The following is a 12,414-nucleotide window of genomic DNA, read 5'->3' on the forward strand; positions in this document are numbered from 1 at the left end:
ATTTCAGATTTTTCCTAGGAAAAATACAGATTCTAGGCCCCACACTAGAAGAGTCTAAATTAGAAGAACCACAAATGGGCCCTGGGAACCTGATGCTTTTTGAAAGCTGCCACAGAAGTGCCGATAGTGGTCATTCTCAGGCGCTGCTAGACAGGCCCCCGGCGCTGCTCACACCCGCGGCAGCCTGTAACCTGGCTCATTCTGAAAACCGGACTTCCCTGCTTTAGGGCTTGGAAGAAGAAAAAGAGGCCTCGGAGAATGAAACGGACATGGAGGACCCCAGAGAGATCCGGGCCGACTCCTGGCGTAAAAGGAGAGAGAGCGAGGAGCCCTCGTCTCCTCAGTCCCTTTGTCATCTGGTGCCCCCGGTGCCGGGGCCCGAGCGGTCTGGCTGCGAGACCCCTGTCAGCGTGGAGTCCATCCCTCTGGAGTGGGATCACACAGGGGACGTGGGGGGCTCGTCCTCTCATGAAGATGACGAGGAAGGCCCGTACTACAGCGCACTGTCAGGTAACGGCCCGGGTCTCCGGAGCCCTTGACATTGACCCGCTTGGTTGTTTTTAGCACCTTAGCGACACGGCCAACTCTGGATGGCCCAGAGTCCAGCTCATGGCCAACTCAGCCCTCTGTGGCCTATTGTGTTCCTGCCCACTTTGACTGACCTGAGAGTGGCTCACTCCTGTCACAGGTGGAATGAAAGGGAAAAAGAAATGAAATTCACCTTGGGACATGAAGGCTATGTCCTGCTGGCTCTGACTGTCTGGGAGGCTCATCAGGGAACGTTTCCGTTGAGGTTCTCAGAGTATCGGTAGATCGTCTCCATGCTTTCCGTGGACTCCCCCACTCCCACTGCTGCTTCAGACAGTCAAGAGTTCGCTGGAAAAAAAAATCCTTTTGGTTTTTTAAAGCTTTTTAATAAAATAGATAAAGGGTAGTTACTTTTCTTCTCCCCGCTGACAATGTTTATTGTTTTAATACTTGGGCATTCATGTACAGACGCCTGCAGTGAGGACAATGACATTATTCTTTTTCAGATGTAGAAATCCCTGAAAATCCTGAGGCATATCTTAAAATGACCACAAAAACTTTGAAAGCGTCTTCTGGTAGGCCCCTGCCCGTGCATGTGTCTCAACATGACAGCGTCCTGTGGCGCACACTGCATCCTAAACCTTGCTCCCATGTCATGTCTGACCTCTGCCTTCTGTGGACACCATGCGCCTCGGTCCTTGTGTCATGGTGTATTTGCACTGCCGTACTCACACATACCTGCGTGCTCCTGACAAACCCCGCCCACACAAGAGCGGTCTCCATGCCATCCCTCTCCTCCCCGCCAGGCCTGTGCAGAAGGGAATTTTTCAGGCTGCCTTTTAAAGTTTTTATTTTCCCCCCATCTAACTGAAGTTCTTTGGCATAGGCCAAGCTTTCTTCATGGTGGCTTGGTTTGGAACTACTTCCTTCCTTGCTTACGGTGTTTCCTGGGAAGAGGATGGGCGGGGGGGTGGGGGTAAAGATACTGTTGCATTTGCCACAGGAGAAGAAACCTTCCTTTCCTTGACTTGCAGCTCTAACCTTTGTTCCCTGCCCCATCCCCCTGTGCAGTGGTGGGGTAGAGCCACGAGCGGTCCTTTGGTCCCCAAGTCCATCCCAATGTTCACTCTCCTCCACATCTGAGAGGCCTTCAGTCCTCTTGGCCCCCGGCCCCGGCCTTGCTGCCCATGACCCCACCACTAGATGCCCCAGCTCCAGAACACCACTCATCCTGCAAAAAATCATACGTTCATTGTACTCCATTGTGAACCCATCTAGTGAAGGCACAATGCTGCTCAGTTGCATGACTCTCATTTCATTCCCTTCCGGGACATACTGACATTTTGCAAACATGCATGCTTTGCAAGGAAAGCTGCAGAACTCATATTATACTATAACCTGATGCCATGTTACCCATGACCTTTTTTGTGTAACTAAATATGAATCCTTTGGTTGGTTGGCGAGAATGGACTGTCATTTGCTATGTTTTGTTTCAGGTAAATCCCTTCCTGAAGACCACTCATGGCATGTTCCTGACAGCCCTTCCTGCCCCAAGCATCGCTACAAACAAATGGGAGGTGATAGGAATGTACAGACCATCCCCTCAGATTCCAGCACCCCTTATAAGCCAGCCTATGTAAGTCTTGAGTGCACTGAGAATATCACCCAAATGCATGAGTAATAATTGAAATTTTTCAGAGAGAGGGAGGGATATTGGTGTATGCTGCACTTGCTCGCTTTTCAAGCATATTTTGAGCTGGTTTTCCCAGGGTGATGGTGTCTCTGCTGAACTGTCTATACGTCATTGGAACCCTGGCAAGACAGACTGGAGTTACAGACTGGTTTCTGGCCAAGAACAGTCTTTGTGCACATTGACATCATGGGGCGGCGATTATTACTGTTGAGCCAGTCGTCCATGCAAGGAGTGGGGAAGCAAAGCGCCGCCTTTCCCGAGCTGCTCCTGTGCTCCCAGACTGTGTTCTAGTTACCTTTCGACTATACAGCCTGTTCAAAACACTGTGACTTCATATTCAGGAAGATTTGGCCGTGTGCTAGTGTAGACATAGGTTTGATTCCTAACCCTACCGGTAAACTGCCCTGGGACCGGAGCACTTTGTCTTGCCTCTGGAAGCCTTCCTCACCTGAGGATAAACCTGCTTTCCATGGTGGTTGTTAGGATCGATTTGTACGGAGGTATAAAGAAGGCCCTGACAAGTGGTCACTGTTACTGTTATTACCACTGCTACCGTATATGGTTTGTTGTTATTGTTTATAACCGTGACTGGTCTTCTTCACTATGTTTTCCTCCGGCAACATGAGTCCTTGGCATGCTCTGGCGACACAGCTGCCGGGGGCAGCCAGCCTGGGATTTAATGTTGGCTCTGGGTCATCCCTAGTACAGAGAATTAGTGACAAGCGAGTTGGAATTAAAATGTCTGTGCTTTTAATAATCATGTTTTAGAGAAACCAGAGCAGTGTGAGCATCACTGGATTAGTCCTCAAAGTGCCGTCTGTGTCTAAGAGTGAATATTGCTAGATATTGCTAGATATTGCAATATTGCCTGGATACAGTCAGACTTAAGTCATTTGACAGCGGGCTGCCATGCTCAGTTCAGCCGCTCCTCCTCATGCTTAGCAAGCAGTTGTCAGTCCTAATCTGTCCCTCTGGGATGAGGAACAAGACCTGACAGTCTGGGGGAGAGGGACCCCAGCACCTCACCTTTGCTTTGTATCCAGGGCCACCTGGTTTGGCCGCTCCCAGTGAATAAGCTTGTGTTTCTCACCTGGCCATTTGCAGAAGTCCCACCCTTTTTGTGTGTGTCTGAAACCAGGCTTGTCACCAGAAATCTGAAAAGGGTTTTGTTTTTTTTGTTTTGTTTTTTTTTGCATACCACACAAGTAGGTCATATGGACACAGACCAAAGAAAGCGTGGTTTTTCTAAAAAGGATATATTTATTTTTGGAAAGGCCTGAGGTAATAATAGCCCAGCAAAGTCTGCGCTAACAGAAGCATCAGTACGTGCAGTGAAAGATAAATGCTTGGTAATGAATGGCCCCCGGAGGCAGATTTGGCCTCTGTGTTTCCGATTCCTGGTGGTAATCTGCCAGCCAGCTCTGCAGAGTGACCAGGAGGGAGGACTGAATTTTGCGAACACCATGCAAGTGAGCACACAGGAAGAACCTGGCAGACCAACAGTGGTTTTTAACTTTTTTTGCATGGTTCATTTGAGGAGTGTTAGGAAGCCCCCAATTAGGCCATTTTATTTCCAACCCTGACATCTCACCTGCTTCCCCACCATCTCGGCCTTGACCAAGCCTTTATTTCTGTTGTAAGCTCTGCTTGCTTATAAATGCACCCAATACAGGAAAGAACGTCCGATGAACAGCAGGTTACCCTTCGAAGGAAAGAGGTCCCATATCTTGCTTGCGTGCCTGTTACTATTAACTGAGATACTCTTCACACAGACTTTGAAATTTTACAAATGGTAATGTAAAAACTGGTTCATCCTAGGTAAAGCTGCTGTTACCCCCGGGCACTGATGGTGGCAAAGAAGGCTCCAGAGTCTCGAACGGCAGCTCACGGCACGAAGACAAAGGCCTGGCCGCTCTCAGCGGGCAGCAGTCAGGTACACTTAAGTTAGGCAGTTGTCAGGACAGGTGAAGTCCATATTTTGGGTTAGCCTAGCATTTACTTTAAGTCACTGCTCAACAGAACATTAAGAATTGAACAGTTAAGGGCGCCTGGGTGACCCAGTCAGGTAAGCATCTGACTCTTGGTTTCAGCTCAGGTCACGATCTCCGGGTTGTGAGATCGAGCCCTATGTGGGGTTCTGCGTTGGGCATGGAGCCTGTTTCATATTCTCTCTCTCTCCCTCTGCCCCTCCTCCACCTTAAAAAAAAAAAAAAAACCCGTCATGGATAATAATCCACCCAAAGAGCTGAAGTTAGCCTATAGCAGCCACTGTTATCTTAGAACCAACTGATTCGTGGGGCACTTGTGGGGCATCCGTTGGGCACCTGGCTGGCTCAGCTGGTAAAGCACGCAACTCTTGATCTTGGGGTTGTAAGTTCGAGCCCCATGTTGGGTGTACAGATTACTTTAAAATAAAAAAAAAATTTTAAAGGCAAAAACAGAATCAGCTGACTCATATTTATGAACAAATTCCTAAGCTGTTTACTTTAAAAACTATTCTTTAAATATTGGCAGAATGAGCCTCATAGGATGAAGTGCATGTTTTAACGATGTCACCTGGATGTAAAAATCAGACAGGAAGATGATGACCAAAGAGTTAGTTGTCAGGTGTCTCCTCATGAGACAGGGTCAATGATTAGAAAAGTAATGACTCAACTAAGCCGGAAATCAAGTAGCATTGACTTGATCGTTCATGGACCAGAAGAGAAAGTGCCCTACAAACAGCATAAACTAAAATGTTGAACTTGGGCCCACGGTGCATGTTGGCAACACTGCTGGGTCTCCTACCCCGCTGCCCACCTCATTCCAGCCTTTGTGGGCGGATCCTGGCACAAGCCTTGAACCAGAGCGCGGGAAGCAGGCTATTCCCCACTCCAGGGGAAGCGAGGACCCCTAACCCCAAGCTGGTTTGGTGCGTCCCCTGCGCGTTTCCTCACCCTGACCCTGGACTAGTTGGAGGCAGAGAAGTCTCTGGGCGCTATTGCAGCTTTTCATGGACAACTTTTTATTCCAGGTGCCTTTGACAGATGGGAGCTGATTCAAGCCCAAGAACTTCACAATCAGCTCAGAATAAAACAAAGCTTGCAACAGCTGAACTCTGAGATCACCGACATCACCTCTTGGCTGAAAGAAATGGAAGCAGAGCTAGAAATGTTGAAGACGGCAGAGCCTCCCTCTGATATCCGGGAAATGGAGCTCCGCGTGAAGCGGCTCAAGGTGAGGGCAGGCATGGAGGGAAGAGGGATTCAGAGCGTGCATGTGGACGTGGGCTCCGCAGGACCAGCACGTCCCATCTGCCAGTGGTGCGGGTGGCAGGCTGCAGACAGGCCTGGTAGCATGACTTCTGTCACTGGCCAGGACATGGAGGTAGATTTCGGTTTTCAGAAGAGCATCTGCACATGATCCCAAAGCCCCGAGCAGTGCTGGGCAGGTGTGGCTCGGATCCCTGTGCTGGAAAGATCTGACCTCAAAGACCCCGCTAGACTCTTACAGAGGTGTTAGCGGCCACTGCCAGGCAGCTTAAAAACACCCTCCCAACTGTGCTGTGCAGGCTGATGGTGGAGCGCTGAGGACGGGGAGGAGCGCCCGCTCACCTACTGATGAATTCTGTGGCCTGATGTGGTTGCTCTGTTACACAGTCTGTCACCCGCATAGTCAGCCCTTGCGCCATCAGAACTAGCTGGGGAGCAGGGGAGAGGGGCTGCTTGAGCCCTGCACGTTGGGGGTACCCTGAGCATGAGCCTGAGCTCCTGAGATGACCCAGGGCAGTGGTTTGGGGTATCCAGGTAGTCTTCATATTGGGACTGTCACTTTCCTTTGTGCATCACTGTATCTGGGATTACTATTCATCCTAAGGAGTAACACTTCTGTGATATCTACGGGCCCGTGCAGGAGAACTATGTGTACTTTATCTGGAAGACTTTTCAGTCTGGTCCAGAAATAAGCCAACCAGGGCTCAGGGGGGTCTATTCATGGCTCTGGTTGAGTCGGCCAGCCAGGAGACGGGCCTCTGCTCCCAGCCTGGCCAGCCAAGGTCACTGACCTTGTAAGGCAGCTCCTCACCTGATGCCTCCCAGCCAGTAACAAGCAAGGTCGCCCTTGTTTCTGTGGCCACAGCTCAGAGAAGTGTTTGGCAGATCCGTTCCCCGCTGAGGTTCAAATGAACCCCACATCACTATTTTCAGAATGCCTCACCCAGTCTTTTTCCTCTGCGGTAGGAGATCTTAAAAGCCTTTGACACCTACAAGGCTTTAGTGGTCTCTGTCAACATGAGCAGCAAGGACTTTCTGCAGACCGAGAGCGCGGAGTCCAGCAAGCTCCAGGGTAGAGTCAGCCAGCTGGGGCTGCGCTGGGACACGGCCCAGGACGCGGTGGAGAGCTGGAAAGAGGGCTTACGGCAGTCCCTCCTACAGTGCCAGGTACGCCGGCTCCCGGGGCCCACGTGGGGGGGAGAAGCCAGTATTTTTATCGTTGGGCTGCTTTGGCATAAATATGGCTTATGTGATGGAAACAAATGGGAAAGCACATTTCCAAGAGTGTCAGCTGCTGTCCAGAGACCTGCTGCTTGCCCTGTGTCTCCTGTCCTGTTGCCCTGGCCAACTCCTAGCATAAGGGTTCGAGCGAGCATTCCAGTAGATGGGAAATGCCACCCCATGTTGCCCCATCTCCGTCCTCCTGCCAGGAGGACCTTGTAGTGACTGAGACCTGGCCCAGAGCAAGGATGGTTTAACCCAGCTCTAGAGCTTCAGTAGCTGTGTGGCTTTGGGCAAGTCACTGTGCCTGCTAGACCTCTGTTTCCTCATCTGAAAAGTGGGAATAATTCTAGTCTTTACCTCATGAGCTGCTTTTTTAGGACTAAATTCATAGAATCTCAGCCCAGCACTTGACACAGGGTAAATGCTCATCCCGTGTTAGCTCTGACCCCATCTTCAGAACACAAGCCCACCAGCAAGCCCCCATGCAGCCCTGTTCCTGGGCCACAGCCTGCCCTGTGGTTGGGGGGGGGGTCCTCCCTTTGCCTCTGAATCCAGCAGATTCGTTGAGTAATTTGTGTGGTCTTGTGTGGTCTTTCAATGTACTAGCTGGGGGCGGGGGATTCTGAAGACCTGCCTTTCTCCTAGCACTTTTGCACTTGACAGAATTCATCGTGCCTCCCAGGACTGTGCCAGCTGTATCCTCTTTCCTGCTTTCCCTTTTCCTTGTTTTGGGGCCCTGGCATTTCATTTAAATCTGGCCCTTTTATTCACTGGACAAAGACAAGAACAACAAATACTATGAGACCTAACCCAGCAAGCTACTTCTCAGCAACCTTCCCTTACAGAAAAGGCAATCCTCTGACGTGTGTGTGTGTTTTTAAAGGACTTCCACAAGTTGAGTCAAGATCTGTTACTGTGGTTGGCGAGTGCTGAGAGCCGGAGGCAGAAGGCTCAGGTCACGGACCCAGATGCAGACCCCCAGGTCCTCCTGGAATGTCAGGAAGAACTGATGGTAAGTTTCTTCCTAAGGGGTTCTGCACTGCCCCTGGCCTCTGTCAGGTGCATACGCAGCCTCACCTAGTGTCCTGGGAATGTTGCCCGTGTGGCGTTCTCACGTTCCGGTTGGTGTCTACTGAGCATCCCCTTGTAGTTCTGAAGCACGAGGACTTGTAGTTCTGAAGCACGAGGACTTGCAGGGAGGAAGAGCCATGGCCAAAAGCAGGAAGTCAGTATCAGGAACTGGGGACCTGAGTGGTTAGCAATATCCGAGACACTTAAAGCCATTCGATTAAAAGTATTTTCTTCTTTGGGAATAGGACTCATTTGGGGGGAAATAGGAGGAATTACTCCACAGACACAATGAACTGTAGGAGTTTTCTAAATCTACTACAGAAAAGTCTTATTTCTTGGAGGGTAGTTGTGTTCTCATATTTGTATTTCACTAACCAGATGACATTCTTACCCATAAATCTGCATGTGGTTCAATTATAAGCAAGCTTAAAGTACTGGTCATTATTTAAAAACCATTCTTACACTAAAGAGCAGTGCTCCCCAGCTAAGATTTGAGAGTGAGGCTTTACAGGCTCTCTGCAGTGAAGGAAAGTGCCGTAGCTGTGCTGCCCGGTATGATGGCTACGGGCCACAGGTGGCTGCTGTGTAGTTGCAATGAATCTTCCCCTCACTTCCCTCTAACTCCTCCACCCAGTTGTCTTCAGAACAAAAAGGAATGGAAAACGGGCAGGGTGTAACCTAAATGATGCTGGGCTTGAGGACACACACAGGCATATAGAAGCAGAAAGTTCTGAGTCATTCATCCCCGAGGTTTCCTGGCACTAAGAAAGCCACCTCTGACCCCACGAAGCAGCTATTTCACACACTTTTTTATTTTTAGCAACTGGAAAGGGAACTTGTGGAACGGCAACCTCAAGTAAACACCTTACAAGAGATTTCAGACAGCCTTCTTATTAAGGGGCATGGAGAAGACTATATTGAGGCTGAAGAGAAAGTTCATGTTATTGAGAAGAAGCTCAGACAGCTACTCGAGCAAGTGTCCCAAGACTTAGTGTCCTTGCAGGGACGCCAGGTGAGTCCCCTTGTGGCTTCTAAGTCGAAAGATGTCTTATTAGGAACAGGAAGGCAGTATGGCAGCCTTGCTTTGGGGGGAGGGGGGGGCTGTAGACACGTGGTCAGAGCGGAGTCTAAAGTCCTGCCCCTTCCTAGCTGTGCAGCCTTAAAAAGTTACACAAGCTCTTTAATGCTGTTCTGTCATTTGCGAGGGGAACACTATAGCGCCTACGCGTTCATAGGGTGGCCTGTGAAAAACCAGCCAGTCCCTCTATCGTTTCTGACTTGCCTTCAAGACTTGAGAGTCCTGGTCACTGTCCTCTTTGAAATGTGATCCAACTCCACAAACCCAAACCATAGCCCCAGCAGACTTAGGGCAGCCCCCCCCCCCACCGCCCCGTTCTGGAGTTACAGGTCGGCTCTAGCAGGCTGAGGGCCATGTGATTACACCCGCACATCTGAAGCTCACGGTCCACTGACCCTGTCCCTCCCACTGCAGCTAAACTCAGTCTCCCCCAACATGTGCTACTGGTGTTTAATGCCAGTGGTTGGCCGTGCCTTGCCTGCCACATTCCTTTTTGTCTGGAAAAGTCCCTGTTACAGTGGGGAGTGAGAAGAATAGAAAAGCTCCTCTTCCAGAAAGATTTGAGCTGGGGGAAGGGGTGCGTGGAGCACTGAAGAATCTGCACGAAGCACGTTTTTGTGCTGAGACTCTTCAGACCCTTTTGTTTCCCTGAACTGAACCCTTGGGGTGTGGATTTCAGAACCCAGACCCATCTCTGCCCAGCTTGGACGAAGCAGACGCCGGAGACCAGCCGCCAGCCGCATCTGTGCCAACTCCCCAAGCAAAGGTGAGAGCCCCTTGCTGCCCTGAGAACTGTGCTGATTTTTCAGAGTTAGCCGGGTAACCGAAACTGGAGCTTCCCAAGGCCCCATCCCCCATTTCACGACAGCACAGATCTGCTTCGACCTGATAGTCAGTGGAGAGGCTGACTCTAAAGATTTAAAAAAAGTGAAATACACCTTCAACGACGCAACAGAAAGGCTATCTTCTCAGTTGCTCTTCCCTGGAACTGGAGGAGGTTGTGAAAAAGGGAGCCCTTACAGGATCGTTGAAGGGGCTCCCTGATCTCTCCATTAACATCTGAGCACCCAGTGGGAACGTGAAACTCCTGTTAGTTTAACAAACCCAGGATTTCCTACCTTGTGGAGTATAATCTCACATGCATTACTCTGGTGACAAAAGCTTGGCAGGAAGATGACCTAAGGAAGGTGTATAATTTGAGAAGGCAGGCTGTTTTATCCTGGCCTGGACTCACAGTCTTCCATTACTAACTGGATTCTTGTTAACCCAACAGTTTGAAGCAGAGAGAATGACAAGAGACAAGCACAAGACAGACAGCAGGTAAGGGGGCCCTGCAGTGAGTGCCCAGTTGCACACACGCACCTCAGCAGTCTTACCTGTCCCGTGCTCCAGGTCTCTGTACAAAACCCGCTTTACTTGTTTTCTTTGGTCTGGAAAGGGCAGGGCTGCTCTTCCAGGACTGAACCTCTGTCGTGGGCCCCACTTTAATCTCAGGTCCTGGAGGTCTTACTTGACACAAGCAGGGGGTCAGGTAACTCAAGGGGGGGTTGCCCCCGGCACCTCGTGCTCAGCTCTCCGCCCCGTCTGTTGGCAGGGTGCCCAGCCCCGGCAGCTCCCGGCCCCGCCGCTCCTTCATGTCCCGGGTGATCAGGGCTGCGCTGCCCCTGCAGCTGCTTCTCCTGTTGCTGCTGCTCCTGGCCTGCCTGCTGCCCTCCTCCGAAGAGGATTACAGCTGCACCCAGGCCAACAACTTTGCCAGGTCCTTCTACCCCATGCTGAGGTACACCAACGGGCCCCCCCCCACCTAGAGGCCACGCCCGGCCTGCAGCACCACACCACCAGCCCGTTCACGCGGGTGCCTGACTCGTGGCCTCAGGTCGGTGAGTGACCCTTAGCATTGGCCTGGCCCAGGGACCTGCTGCAGACACCGGGCTCGGCCAGAGAGGGCGCTCTCTCTCGGGACGCAGGGCAGCTTTCCAACGCTGTTCCTCCCTCGGGGCAGGGAGCCTGGGTGGCAGTTAGTTGCCCCAGGCGGTTTTACAAAGCTGGTTGATTTGGTCTTGGAGTCTCTGGAAACTGCAATTTCCTGAAGAGCCCAGCGCTTCGTGAATTCTGATTTATTTGTAAAACACTATTCAAACGTAGCTAATATGCTCAGTGAACAGCAGCGTTCATCACATGTTCCAGAAACAAGTAGATTCCATCTTAGAAATGGTTCAGAAACCCATATGCACCCTTAGCTGATTGTTTCAATCATATTTAAAATGTTTAGAATTAATTTTACTGCAATCAGCTAGCAATCGAGCTGCAGGTTATAAACCAAAATGTCCCGTTCCGTACTTAGGTCTGCTCTTTTATATTGCTTTAAATTTTTAAAGAAATTATATTGCATGGATGTGGGTATTTGTGCATATTTTTTAACAATGCTGAATCTGTATGAATAATGTAAACTTCGATTTTTTTAAGAAAAAATCAGATTTTAGCTTGAGCTTTTGACTAATGTACAGTAAATGCCAAACTACTTGATAGGGATGTTTTTTACAAGTTGATTTTTTAAGACTTTTCACCTTTAAAGTGATGCTTCAGGTTTTGTTTGTTTAGCTGTTTGGCCATGGGGGGGTTGTTACAGAAACTTGAAGCTATTTGTGGTATGTACAATGCAAATGTTTCTCATTAAAACAAAAATAGCCATACTTTTGTTGTATTGGATTACATTACAAATTAAATGTTATACATAATCTTCCATAGGACAGAAATAATTATTTCAAAAATATTTGGGGGGATTTATCAGTTTTAATTCTAAGCTAACCTTTATATTCTAGTTATGAGATCTAAAAATCCCACAACTTGTAGGTACGGAGATTACCCAGTGTGTTACCCTCCCATGCCGGAGGGAGTAATGAGGTCAGCATGGCAGGGAAGGTGGGTACAAAAAAGTCTCATTTCACCCAGATTTTTCTATTCCCAGCTCTCTCCAAAGCAAACAGATTTTAACAAATGTTACAGGCAAAACCACCTGCCTCCCATTGAATTCCAGTACCACTGTCTATTTCCCACTAAAACAAAGAGTGTGATTAGAAGTCACTGAACCAGTTCCTGGGTTAACTGCTTATAACCTGCATCTCTCTTTTTTAAGAATTTGTATTTATTTGACAGCACAAGTAGGCAGAATGGCAGGCAGAGGGGCAGACAGACGCAGACTCCCTGCTGAGCAGGGAACCCGATGCGGGGCTTGATCCCAGGACCCCAGGATCATGACCTGAGCCAAAGGCAGATGCTTAACCAATTGAACCACCCAGGCACCCTTAACCTGCATCTCTTGACACTTGGGAGACACCCATGTCCTAACTGCCCCCTATCTTTGTCTGCCGAGCACAAACCTCGGGGGAAGCCAGGGAGGCTTGGCAGTAGATGAAGACCGGACTCCCAGCGCCAGCGGCCCCTGGTGTGGGTCAGGCATCCCCGAGACATTGCAGTTCCCAAGCAGCTTGATTGATTGATTGATAGAATGGTACCAGTGGAAGGGAATCTGTCTTCACTTTACCAAACTGATGAAAGTGATTGATTGA

The 12,414-nt window shown here is 49.7% G+C and overlaps 1 protein-coding gene and 1 long non-coding RNA gene across 2 annotated transcripts in view; one reads left to right on the plus strand and one right to left on the minus strand.

Moving 5' to 3' along the window:
• SYNE2 (spectrin repeat containing nuclear envelope protein 2) overlaps positions 1-11,538 on the plus strand; it is a 267,176-nt gene extending 255,638 nt beyond the window's left edge. Inside the window, 11 exon segments of the mRNA XM_002914161.4 lie at positions 228-510; positions 1,035-1,103; positions 2,025-2,164; positions 4,040-4,154; positions 5,235-5,437; positions 6,439-6,639; positions 7,580-7,708; positions 8,588-8,779; positions 9,525-9,611; positions 10,119-10,165; positions 10,440-11,538. Coding sequence (XP_002914207.2) covers positions 228-510; positions 1,035-1,103; positions 2,025-2,164; positions 4,040-4,154; positions 5,235-5,437; positions 6,439-6,639; positions 7,580-7,708; positions 8,588-8,779; positions 9,525-9,611; positions 10,119-10,165; positions 10,440-10,653 — 1,680 coding nt within the window. The 3' untranslated portion in view covers positions 10,654-11,538.
• LOC117795959 lies at positions 509-10,440 on the minus strand. Its single transcript, XR_004620148.1, has 3 exons — positions 10,222-10,440; positions 7,774-7,943; positions 509-876 (listed from the first exon to the last, which is right to left on the minus strand). It is a non-coding gene; the product is annotated as an uncharacterized LOC117795959 (long non-coding RNA).
• Positions 11,539-12,414: the final 876 nt, after the last annotated feature.

Source organism: Ailuropoda melanoleuca, chromosome 14 (genome assembly GCF_002007445.2).
Source record: "Ailuropoda melanoleuca isolate Jingjing chromosome 14, ASM200744v2, whole genome shotgun sequence".
NCBI classification, from domain to species: domain Eukaryota; kingdom Metazoa; phylum Chordata; class Mammalia; order Carnivora; family Ursidae; genus Ailuropoda; species Ailuropoda melanoleuca.